This window comes from Orussus abietinus, unplaced genomic scaffold (genome assembly GCF_000612105.2).
Source record: "Orussus abietinus isolate OABI.00-Male unplaced genomic scaffold, Oabi_2.0 scaffold198, whole genome shotgun sequence".
Taxonomy (NCBI): domain Eukaryota; kingdom Metazoa; phylum Arthropoda; class Insecta; order Hymenoptera; family Orussidae; genus Orussus; species Orussus abietinus.
Genome location: NW_019394343.1, coordinates 124502 through 136560, shown reverse-complemented (window position 1 = coordinate 136560; position 12059 = coordinate 124502). Strand labels below are relative to the sequence as shown.

At 37.6% G+C, this 12059-nt stretch overlaps 1 protein-coding gene across 3 annotated transcripts in view; it reads left to right on the top strand.

Moving 5' to 3' along the window:
- The first annotated feature begins 2037 nt into the window (after positions 1-2037).
- LOC105697328 (5'-3' exoribonuclease 2 homolog) overlaps positions 2038-12059 on the top strand; it is a 41199-nt gene continuing 31177 nt past the window's right edge. The window contains exons 1-16 of one of the 3 annotated variants that reach the window (XM_012420556.2): positions 2038-2299; positions 2556-2683; positions 2758-2869; positions 2947-3120; positions 3231-3393; positions 3474-3934; positions 4016-4222; positions 4330-4482; positions 4565-4722; positions 5157-5325; positions 5428-5517; positions 5744-5900; positions 5998-6220; positions 6335-6541; positions 6625-6707; positions 6784-6923. In XM_012420556.2, the coding sequence (XP_012275979.1) occupies positions 2225-2299; positions 2556-2683; positions 2758-2869; positions 2947-3120; positions 3231-3393; positions 3474-3934; positions 4016-4222; positions 4330-4482; positions 4565-4722; positions 5157-5325; positions 5428-5517; positions 5744-5900; positions 5998-6220; positions 6335-6541; positions 6625-6707; positions 6784-6866 (2643 nt within the window). In that variant the 5' untranslated portion in view covers positions 2038-2224 and the 3' untranslated portion in view covers positions 6867-6923. Of the gene's footprint in view, positions 2300-2555; positions 2684-2757; positions 2870-2946; positions 3121-3230; positions 3394-3473; positions 3935-4015; positions 4223-4329; positions 4483-4564; positions 4723-5156; positions 5326-5427; positions 5518-5743; positions 5901-5997; positions 6221-6334; positions 6542-6624; positions 6708-6783; positions 6924-12059 lie in introns of those variants that run through there. The other 2 variants (XM_012420554.2, XM_012420557.2) reach the window with 2 other exon arrangements.

Genomic DNA, 12059 nt, shown 5'->3' with positions numbered 1-12059 from the left:
GTCAACCCGATGAGACACATTCGCGAATCGCGTGACGTTTTAATTACTATGACGTTCAGACGTGTGATTTCAACGAGCAACTTCAGGCCGAGCTCTAGATGAACCGAAGTATGCGCGTAATTGAAAAATACATACAAGACTCATCGGGCCTTTGCAACGACTCGGTAAAGAGTGTCGATGCGCCTCAACATTTCAACATTGTGTTTTATATTGTTACATTGATATATTTTCGAGTCATTTCATTCTCAACGTTTTTCATTTTCAAGCCGTACTTCAGTTTCTTCAAAGAGACTCAAATAGTTTCCCTTACAGAATAATAAATAATGTATGTAACAAAATTATGTTAATAATTTTTCAATTTCAATACATTGTTTTATGTACAAGCAGTTATACTATCTGCAGTACGTACACGATGTATTCGTTATGTAAACGAAGACAGCGAATATATGTACTATAATTTTTACACATTTAAATGGATGAAATAAATCAACAAATTCCGAATATTCGTAGATTTGCAAAATTCCTTATTTCCTGGATATCAAGCAAGTGCTTTAAAATAAATGATGTTCACTGGTTGTGTACCATTTTTTAAAAAGCCTTTTCGTCCGTTAAAGTATCGCAAATACTTTGTTATGAGATATTTACTGTTTTTAATAAATGATAGGGCGTGTTTATCGCATAAATTACAGTTCGTGTTTAAGGAAAACGCATGAAGCATTCTGTATTAGACCAATTCTGACTTTGAGACAGGTATGGGTTTGCAAAATATATGGAATTGAGAAAATAATATACATGTTTTGTTGGGAACCTTATTTTAGTTGTTTGTTAGGCAATGCCTGTGTTCTTGTACTAACACCGTTGTAGTTAAGAAGTCGATCGTTAAGTCAAGAGTGTCATCGAGCGCTTTTTGCATATATATATATGCATATAAAACTCCGGACTACTTTAATCTCCGACGATTCCCTATTTTCATATTATATGTACTCTAAAACCCAGCAAAATATTAATAATAAACCGAAATTCTTGTTACGAAAACAGCCATGTCTAAAGGTATAAAAAATAATGAGTAATAAATGCTATTTCTGTTTGGAACTTTATACACATTATTATGTAAATAAGTGCTAACGTTTTAAAGTGAAGTGAAATACGTCGAGGAACTTAATCGACGTCGGTAGAAGAAATGTTCTAAATACCTACGTTGCTGTCGTTCGTTTCTATATTGTCATCTGTGTCGAATTATGTTGAGTATTTTACTACATGGCATACGCCATCTGTCGTTTTCGTATAATAATTATAATGAAATCGAAGAGAAAACTCCAGAAATCCCTTGGATTCATGGTTTCCGAGGCCCTGCGATGTATTTTGTGCAATTGCTATGAACTGTAACACGTGACGAACAAAATTTGCGTAAAAAGCCGTACCCACCCTTCCCTTCCTTCAGAATTTGAACTTGCGACACGTACGTTACACCGAACGTCCTACCGACTACGTCAACCTATGTGTTGAGTATCTCCTTCCACCTAAGTTTTATGTGTTCCCTAGGAAACATTCATTCTTTTTTTATTGATTTCCGTAGCTTATAAAAATTGTATATAAAGTACTATTCAACTCTCGAGCACCCACGTTGTAATTTTGCCTGTATCATTTGCGGATAAAATAAATAAGGTAAGTGAAGGATAAAGTCAAAGAGGGCGCCACGAGTGTCCTTCCCTTACCATCGAAAGCGAGCAGTGTCGATAAGCGTAAGTAAGCCATCACCGTCAACTGTGCCGCATGGTATTGCCATCACGAGTACGTGAGCCGCCAACGGTGACTGGTAGATGGTACCGCCATCGCGAGTGCGCGAGCTCCTATCAGAAATTCGTTGTGCCGCCCTTGGGGGCAAAAAACGGTGAAAGCTAATGTACGATACCAGAGAGCAGCACAGGATGCGATAGCACGATCCTGCCCGTGAGCAATCTCCCAACTCATCTCTGGCTGGAACTAACTAGCATGTGGAAACTCACCGAAAGTCGGATCTATCCAATCCGGTATTGAATAAATACCGATGGTGGAGACTTAGTAAATGAGTGTTTATTTTACGTCCGTGTATCCCGTCGCTCTTTCAAGATGTACGGACCAAAATACATATTACATTAACGTACCAGAAAAGCGTTATATTTTGGAAGAAACCATTCGTAACGGAATAATTTAATAACGCATTTAAGAAAACGCTGTCTTAAATATGGGTGTACCAGCATTCTTTCGATGGTTAAGTCGGAAGTATCCATCTGTTATTGTCAATTGCATTGAGCAGAAGGTAATATCTTAAATTTCGTCATTATTGAGTTTTAATGCCACATTAGGGTTCTGATACTTTTTTTTTTAAGCAGATTTACTTTGCTCAGGCAGTATTGTATGGTCTTTGCGACATCTTTGTGATTTATAATTTTATAGGTTAGGTTGTTCAATGACAGTTTTAAAATTTTGAAATGAAGCTTACGGTTGTTTGTCCCAGAATTATTTAAGATATTAATTATGCAATCAATTTGGAATATCATATCTTAAATTTGTAGGCTGTATCAAGTAATGGAACTCGAGTTACAATCAATTCGGCCGATCCAAATCCTAATGGAGTTGAATTTGATAATTTGTATCTGGACATGAATGGTATAATTCATCCTTGTACGCATCCTGAAGATAGGTAATTGTATAATTTAGATATGACCTGTCTGGTTTGTAGAACTTATAATTTAAAATTTGGTATTTATAATATAGACCTGCCCCGAAAAATGAAGAGGAAATGATGGAGGCGATTTTTGAATGTATCGATCGATTATTTCGGATTGTTCGGCCAAGAAAATTGCTTTATATGGCCATCGATGGTGTTGTATGTATTTTTAATGTAACATAAATAAATTATTTATTTAAGAAATGTTACCACTTAATAAATTTATATTCCTATAGGCACCGCGTGCAAAAATGAACCAGCAAAGATCCAGACGATTCAGGGCTTCAAAAGAATCTGCTGAGAAAATAAGTGAAATGCAAAAAATACGTCAAGAATTATCACAGAAGGGTGCAAATGTGCCCCCAGAAAAAGCAAAGGAAGAACATTTCGATAGCAACTGTATAACTCCGGTATGTATTGCATTATATATGCAATGTGTTATGTTCCTTCTATTTACTTTATGTTTTTGTCTCATTATTTCTTCACTATTATTCAAATGTTCTGTATTAATGTGTTCTAGGGTACACCTTTTATGGCAAGATTATCAACTTGCTTACACTATTATATTCATGACCGTTTAAATAATGACCCAGGTTGGAAAGATATAAAAGTTATTTTAAGTGACGCAAATGTGCCTGGAGAAGGAGAGCATAAAATCATGGATTACATTCGTCGCCAAAGAGGTAATATTTTATAAACTAAATAAAATTTATTACACATTTATGATTCATTCTAAATTCATTGGTTAATTAATTGTTAACAGCTAATCCAGATCACGATCCAAATACTCATCACGTTCTGTGTGGAGCTGATGCTGATTTAATTATGCTGGGGTTGGCTACACACGAACCTAACTTTACTATAATTCGAGAAGAATTTAAGCCAAACAAACCAAAACCTTGTGACATATGTGGGCAATTAGGACACGAATTAAAAGATTGTACAGGGACAGAGCCGGATCCGAAAAAGGCAGATGAATCATTTGCAGACGAATGCCAGTACATATTCGTTAGATTAAATGTTCTTCGGGAATATTTAGAACGAGAATTACAAATGCCCAATTTACCTTTTAAATATGATTTTGAAAGAGCAATAGACGATTGGGTGTTCATGTGTTTCTTCGTAGGAAATGATTTTCTACCACATCTACCATCCTTGGAAATCAGAGAAGGAGCTATCGACAGACTTGTTAATTTGTATAAAAAAACGGTGTATAGAACAGGGGTAATTGCTGATACATTTTTACATTTCTGCATGCTTTTTAAGACAATTTTCACAATTCATTATGACACTAAATTATTTTAGGGCTTTTTAACGGATAGTGGTGACGTTAATTTGGATAGAGTACAAATGATAATGTCAGATCTTGGAAATGTTGAAGATGAAATCTTTAAGAAACGACAACAAAATGAATTAGCATTTAAACAACGTGAAAAGGACAAGAAGAAAAGAATGGAAGCTGTTAGTAACTATAAACCTAAATGGATTCCAGCTGGACAATTTGCACCCACTGTTAGTATTATGTACTATTATTTATATTCTATTTATTTTATTTTTTTGTATTGTGAGAGTTTATTGTATTGTTTGTATTTATGATTTATTTCTGATTGTGTGTAAAGCCACTAGGTGAAACAGTGAAACCAATACAGAATCCTAGATATGAGGCTTATCAGATGCGTGTGCAAGGAAGAAATTATAATACTTCTGCTGCCGAGAGAGCTCTAAAGGGGACTAATGCAAATGCTGCATTGGAGGCCATGATAGTTCCTGAGGTGTGTAATTTTTTCAATGTAATAAACTTTCATTGATTTTAATATCATATTATTAGTTAATACTCTGTATTGTTTGCAACAGGGTTCAAATAATCGTGGGCAGAAAAGAAAAATAGATCAAGTAGAGAAAGAAGACGATGATGATCAGGCGCATGACGAAGTACGGCTTTGGGAAGATGGTTTCAAAGACCGCTACTATGAATCTAAATTTGACGTGTCACCGGATAATCTTGAATTTAGGTTAGTTTTATATTTTCTAATTATACAGATCATTAATTCTTTTAAAGTTAATGGCATATTATTTGCATCGTGGACCAGATTTTAAAGGTTAGTACATATAGGATGGAGCACAGCACATTGTATCGCACCATAAGTTCTGCTCCATCCCAGTGACCTATTCCGCCAACAATATGCGATGATTCATATAAAATGTATGTCAGCGATCTGTGTGGATTTTTACATTGCAATACTATATGCTGTGATCCATCATAATATGTGCAAACGTACAAAAAAACAGAAAGACTCCAATTAGATTAAGGAGTTTGTATGTATCCATACTTACGGAGCTAGAACTAGGTCAAATTGAAAGATAGAAAGTTTTTTTTATTGATTAGGAGTAACATAATAGTAAGTTTTGACCATTTGCTAATACTTTGTTTAATTTTATTGTTTAGGAACAGTGTTGCTTTGCAATATGTACGTGGCCTTTGCTGGGTCTTGCGTTACTACTACCAGGGTTGTGCATCCTGGAAATGGTATTTTCCATACCATTATGCTCCATTTGCAAGTGATTTTATTAACATAGGAGGACTTTCTACTGAATTCGAAAGAGGAACGCAACCAGTAAGTGATTCCGAATAAACAAACATATAAATAATGTTTAAAAATCATATGATCCTATTTATTTCATATCTCTTCATTTATCATTTACGTATCTCTTTCCAGTTTCGCCCATTGGAACAACTTATGGGAGTATTTCCAGCAGCTAGTAGCAGTCATGTACCTGCTCCTTGGGCTAAATTAATGACTAACCCCGTAAGTATTGACTAAACAACTTATAATTTTCAAAACGATCTAGTACATTAAAGGGCCGATACATAAAGTGTTAGAATGCAGTCAAACAGAAGACCTGTTGCCGAAAAACTTACTTTTAAAATCTAGTACATCTCATGTTTGCCATTTTCTCTTATTCGTTGCATTACCGGCAATCGTAACATTTAAATCAAATATATCCTACAGTTTCATAACTTTATTTTTTCAGAATTCACCGATTATAGACTTTTATCCAGAAGACTTCAAAATAGATCTCAATGGTAAAAAGTTTGCTTGGCAAGGAGTAGCATTACTTCCTTTTGTTGATGAAAAAAGATTATTTAAGGCATTAGAACCATTATACGAATGTTTAACTGATGCTGAAAGTAAGTAATTGTAGATACGTTGACAATTCTACATACACATCTATTCGTAGGAACTTAAATCTATTGTCATTATACCGGGCCATTTAATTATTTTCAGAGAAGCGAAATATACGTGGTGATGATCGATTGTATGTAGGCCTGGGAAATGGCAACTATAATTTCGTAAAGGAACTCTACACTAGCCGCGTGACTGCAGAAACTGAAGTCTGTATGGATGGTATGCGTGGTACGGTATTATTAGCAGAAGACTGTGTTGGTGAAGGTGCAACATTGCCTTCGCCTATTAATGGTCTGCCGGTTCGGAACAACAAAGTGTACTGGTGAGCTTATTATCTAGATTAATATTTGATTAATCTGTACCAATTGATGAAATTGAACAACGTAAAAACAATCCTTTACATGCGTAGAACTTACCTTAATATTTATTTTTTCAGTATTAGATTCAGAGATCCTAATTATGGTAGCGATTACATCTTTCCGGCTAAAAAATTGAAGGGCGCCAAGGAACCGCCGAGAGTGCTGAAACCTCAAGATTTCGAGCAGATGAACCGGAATAATAATAACCAATGGAGGCCGCAAGTTGGTTTTGTACGTACAAATCAAGTGGCCTCGATTGGAGATGCTGGGCATCGAATGTTAGGGTAGGTTTCTATCAACAAATTAAAATCCAAATTTTTGCTATAGCTTCATGCATTAGTTACATTTTTCATATTGTCTACTTCAGGTTTCATACGAATCTTAACAGAACTGTTCCTCTGTACGGAATGGTGCCGCCGCCACCGCAACCTCAATTTCAACCCAATCGCGGTAAGTCATTTTAACATTTACATGAAGATAATGTACCATCTTATATACTAGAAATGTTTTTTTTTTTTTCCCATAGCTTTGTCTTACCAAGACATTAAAAATCTGGGTTTACAGAAATTCATTTTTAACACATGCAACGTTGACGAACAAAGAACATAGCCGCACTAGATATACTGTTCATTGAATCAATCATATTCTATCCTATTGGTATTAAAATATTCACTATTGATGTGCAGTGTTAATGCAACATAACGGTGAATATTGTTAGTCACGTACTAATGATGCAATTACAATAATATCTGATTCCACGACGAAGTGAAACTTTATTTTTCACAAACGTAATATTAATCAGTATCTTCAGTAAATAAGTCGATACATCAGTAGCTCATCGATATTGACTGAGTAATGCGCTTTGTTTGGTCATGCATAAATTCTAATCCTATGAAAGAAAAACACTTACATACTTTTAAATAATCTTACTGTCTGCTTCTAAGCGATAGACGAGTATTTAACGGAATTTGTTGGACTCCACTAGGATCGAATTCCCGTTCTCTTTCGCCCCTACTTATCCAACTTAAATCCCCATAAGTCATCGGTCATTGGTCATGAATAACGACGAACACCCCCCACGGGTGGCTTATCGATTAACGATAGGTCTTGAGAGGCCAGGCCGCAGTCCCGAGCGTAGGTCCTGTGTTTGTGCATACATATTTGCGAGGGTGGACGAGGGTGTACGGGAAGGGTGGATATCGCGGCCCCACAAGCACGGGGTAGTCAGTCAGTCAGTCAGTCAATCGTTCTCTAACTCGGCCCCGGACTCTGAGAGGTCTCCCCTTACCAGGGATTACCAAAGTAGAATTAAAACGCACGCATGGCACCGCGACTTCACGAGCTTCACGGCTGACATGCTCCACGAGAGTTTTATTGTTTCCCGCCCTCGGGGATTCTGTAATCACCCTCAGCCCTCCGTCGAATTGTTTTTACATTTGTACATCCGTGACCCTGCATGTTACGAGGACGAATTACGTTTGCCGTGACCGGCGCCTCTTTTGCGAAGATTTAAACAACCCTTTTTCTTGAGGCTAGTTTGTGTACATGTACATGTTGCAATTAACGGGAATAGAAGGGTATTGATGATTGAACCGATAATTGTACAAAAGTAGCTATCGGATGTTTTGTTTAATTAAACCTCCAATTTGCAAAATATTAAATTTTCACACTAGTAATTATTAAGTACATTGTAAAATTCATAAATCTGTATGTTCAATAATGGCGAATCGCACCATGTGCAGGGTGGGACACAACTTGAGACACAGCTTGGTGAACAATTTGTTTAGACAGAAAAGTGTTGAATAAAAGTGTCTTGATTTTGAGGAGGAAGTATAATGGCAATATCCATTATTTATTTAAAGTTCAATTTCAAGGTCAGTTTAGGGTCAACTTTAGTTTTTTTTTAATGGGAGTCCTACTTTTTTATTTCGGCATTGTATTGTATGGGAAAAGGGAAGTCGCTTTTATCAGAAACTTTTTTGTACAAGTTCAATTTCACCAAAGAAGGACAAAAATAATGTAAAGAATTTCCGTTCCAAGTTATGTTGTTCAGTAACTCCGTTTCTCTGTTTACGTCAGTCAGCCGTTATGTATATCTTTATAATTTTCACAGACGAATTATTTACCAGGCTCTCAAGGTGTAATCAGTAGCAGTAACAAGTAGTCAAGATGCAATAATATTGTAATAAAGGTGGATAATTGTTAGAACTATTAGAATCAGAAGAAATAGAGAACTCCAAGAAACCTTTTCTCTACGGCAGCTTGTTTATAGTTCTCTTTTTTTCTGATTTCTTGTTAACGAGATTTATTGTTTCTGCAAGGGGTTATTAACCCTGCTTTTCGTTTTTCGCCACTTTCTCCTTGTTGTTTATGATGGCAAATATTTGGTGAAAGTCCTTCATCGATTCTTGCCGATTTTGAGCAAGCCTTCGGAAAAAAACCGTGATTATTCGGAAGAAATTTTCTTGATTACCAATTAAAGTATTGGAGCGTGGTCGAAAGTGATCAATTTCTTAACTTATCAGCTTCAATACGAGGTTAAGAGAGCCCCTTTTACCCTGAATGAAAAAAGTACTTTCTTTAAAAAAAGGAATTCTCGTGATGAAAAGATTTTTCCTTGTTATTATATTCAATTTTCTTGAGCTTAGCTTCATAAAACTTTTATTATTCATTATCAATAGTTCTTCTATGTATAAATGTCTTGGAATGAAAAGTTGATTTATTTCAAACAGTAAAAGATTTTGTAAGAATTAATAATATTCTTGTACCAGAGTAGAATTAGGCAGATTTATAGTAAATCTGACGTTTTCTTTCAAAGCTCTGTCACTTATTAGTGGACTCATTCTTGAATCAACTTTGTACACGAAATTGTTGTCATGAAAATCATCCATTTGATAAAAAATTATCATCATTTGACTTGCAACGTCGACGATTCGCAGAAAATTAATTTCGCTGGAGTCGACATTTTTTTCCAGTAAAAAATGTTTAAATCGCCACAAGCAATTAATTTCGTCTAAAACGAACATTTTTCGTTTAGTGCAGGCTACTTTTTCTCTAAGGAAAAGTGCTTTTTTTTAATTAGAAACCTTATTTATCTTACACTCCTTTACATAGCGACACTAAAAACCTTTTTCCAATCTTAAGTTCATTTTTTAATTTATCGTAAGATTTCAACATTGTCAGATAATCGTGAAAATTGATTTCCCCGTTCACCCTGATTATATATAGTACATTAAGGATTGACCAGTCACCTAGATCAATCTTAATATCTGTCATCCCTATAAAGAGGTGTACACTTTCGTTTAGTTACATCCCTTCCTTCCTGTCATTTGTGTATATTGTCACAAAGTGTTCATACACTATCCTGTTATCCTTACAGTGTCTGAAACCGGAAGGTATACATACAACACATTTGTACACCAAAATTCCATACCATGTATTTTGACAACTACGTAACCTTAACCTTTTCCGGATACCAGGTGGTCGACACCCTTCACTACTTCGTTATTTCTATAATTTTGGAAAAATGGAAAAGTTTTTTTTCCCCTCTCCGTCCACTCTCGCTGTATCTACAATATTTAAGATAAAGTGAAATACATCGAGGAACTTGATTGACGTTGGTAAAAAAGGTTTTTCTAAGTACCTACGTGGCCGACGTTCGTTTTTATATTGACAGCTGTATCGAAGCATTTTGAGTATTGCACTAAATGACATACTCCATCTGTCGTTTTCGTACAATAATTATAAAGGAATCGAAGTAAAACTCCAGATATCTGGATTCATGGATTCTGAGGCCCTAATTGACTGCAGAGGGACACCCTCCGCCATCTGTGATTTCCATGTCAACTAAATTTTCACTCCGAGAGCTCATATTCCCATCGTTTTAGCATAGAAGCGCATAAGACACTTTTTTTGCCTATATCCCGTTCAAATGCGAGTTTCTCGATTACTGGAGTGTTCCAAATTGTCGTACAATTGTCCTGACTCTTTCGTATCTCATATTAGAGCCTTCAATAATTGTAGACCGATGGAAATATGAGGGTTCTCTACGCTATTCTGATTCTGGTCTGGGTTGTTAAAACATTTTATTTTTCAAAAATCCAATTTTTAAAAGTGTCGGGATAACTTCTAGGTGCTCACGAGTCATGTGTCAAAGTTTCGGACAGTTCTATCCAATACCCCTAAAAAAAGTGTTTTATTCGAATCGTCTGATATGAGGGGGGTTTCACTTTCGTATGAAGACATTTAGGGCCCGTTCACATCGTTTTCGAAGGCGGGGTAGTTCACGCAATGACACGGATATATTACGTTTACAAGCGAATGCGCTTTGCTCGTGAAAACGCGTAGTCGCTTGTAAACGCAATACACATACCTGTACCTAACCGTTGCATGAGCTAACGCGCTATATGTATGGACCCGAAGAAGCCACGGAGGTTAATCTTCAGGCAGGAAGCCGCAGGTGCGCCTCGAAGTCGGCCTCCGGAATTGATTCCGATTCTCGGGGCGGTTGTCGGCTGCCGGTTGCTGCAGGTGGGAGGGCGCGACAGCGCGGGGGGTCCCGCACCCCCGAGCGGACTAGGGGGCGCTCGGGGGGATTCGGGGGCGCTCGGGGGCGCTCGGCCTCGGGTGGGATTAGCTGCGAGGGTGGTTCGTCACGTAGCGCGTGACTCGGCCCGGTCGTTGTTTGGCACGTCGACCGAGCGAGCGCGCGGGCGCTGCCGTGCCGTTCGTTTCGCCCAATTATAAAACAAACGCGCTGCACTCCGTAATTATCCAATTAGTGGATGTTCCCTCCGTCGTCGCCGCCCCCGACGCACCCCCGACCCCGGCGCCGCCGACCTCCGCGCCCTCGCACCCTCACCCCTCGCGCGATAACCACTTCCCCAGGACTTGTCATCGACTTGCCCCCTGATTTGCCCCCGTAAACAAACTTCCTCCGCCTAAACCTCGTGAACGGGCGACCCTTAACTCGCTGACGTTACATCCAGCCCCGCCCTCGCGACCCGATGCTCTCCTTAAGGTGAGATTTCGAGGCGAAATCCGCTGGGAGATTCACCAGGGCCTCCTGTTCGTCTTTCATTCCATTTCCGGGATTTTTTCCCATTTTTTATGGGCTTTCCCCCTTTTGGAGCGGGAATTACCTTCGTTTCAGATGTTTGGGCCGTTAATTTGGGCGGGCACAGGGTCGCGAGGTTTTTAAATGGAACGCAATTTTGTATCATCCAGGGAGGACGTAGATGGAGATCGCGCGAAACGAAACCTTTAATTCAAGATTCTAGATAATTACAGCAGATGAAAATAATGAGTAGATAAGCGATTTTTCATACCGGATAATCTTGTACCTAGGAATACCCAGTGATACTATTATTTGCAGAAATTGGCGAATAAGATTTGAAGATACTCTTTCGTGGTACCGGGTATTAATCAAAAAGTACTCACGGTTTTTTTTTCGTTAACCAAGCACACGTTTACTCCGTTTTGTACGGGGTGGAACGTCTATTCTCCTCCCCAGAGTAAACATTTTAAATGATACGTGTCAGAAAGAATGAAAATAGGAAATCAGGCATGTTGCAATAACATAACGTGCAATATTCCTGTGCGTACTTGATACGGTAAAACGTAACGGTACCCTACGTGTATTTTTTAAGTATGTATCGCTATGAAATGAAATATTGAAACTTTAGGTTTTTCATTCCTCTGCTTAAATGATAATGTTTCAGATGTAAAAAGCTTACGTAGTTTTAATTGGTATCATATAAAATTCAAAATTTCTAGCTCGGCAGGCTTTACAAGCTCACAGTG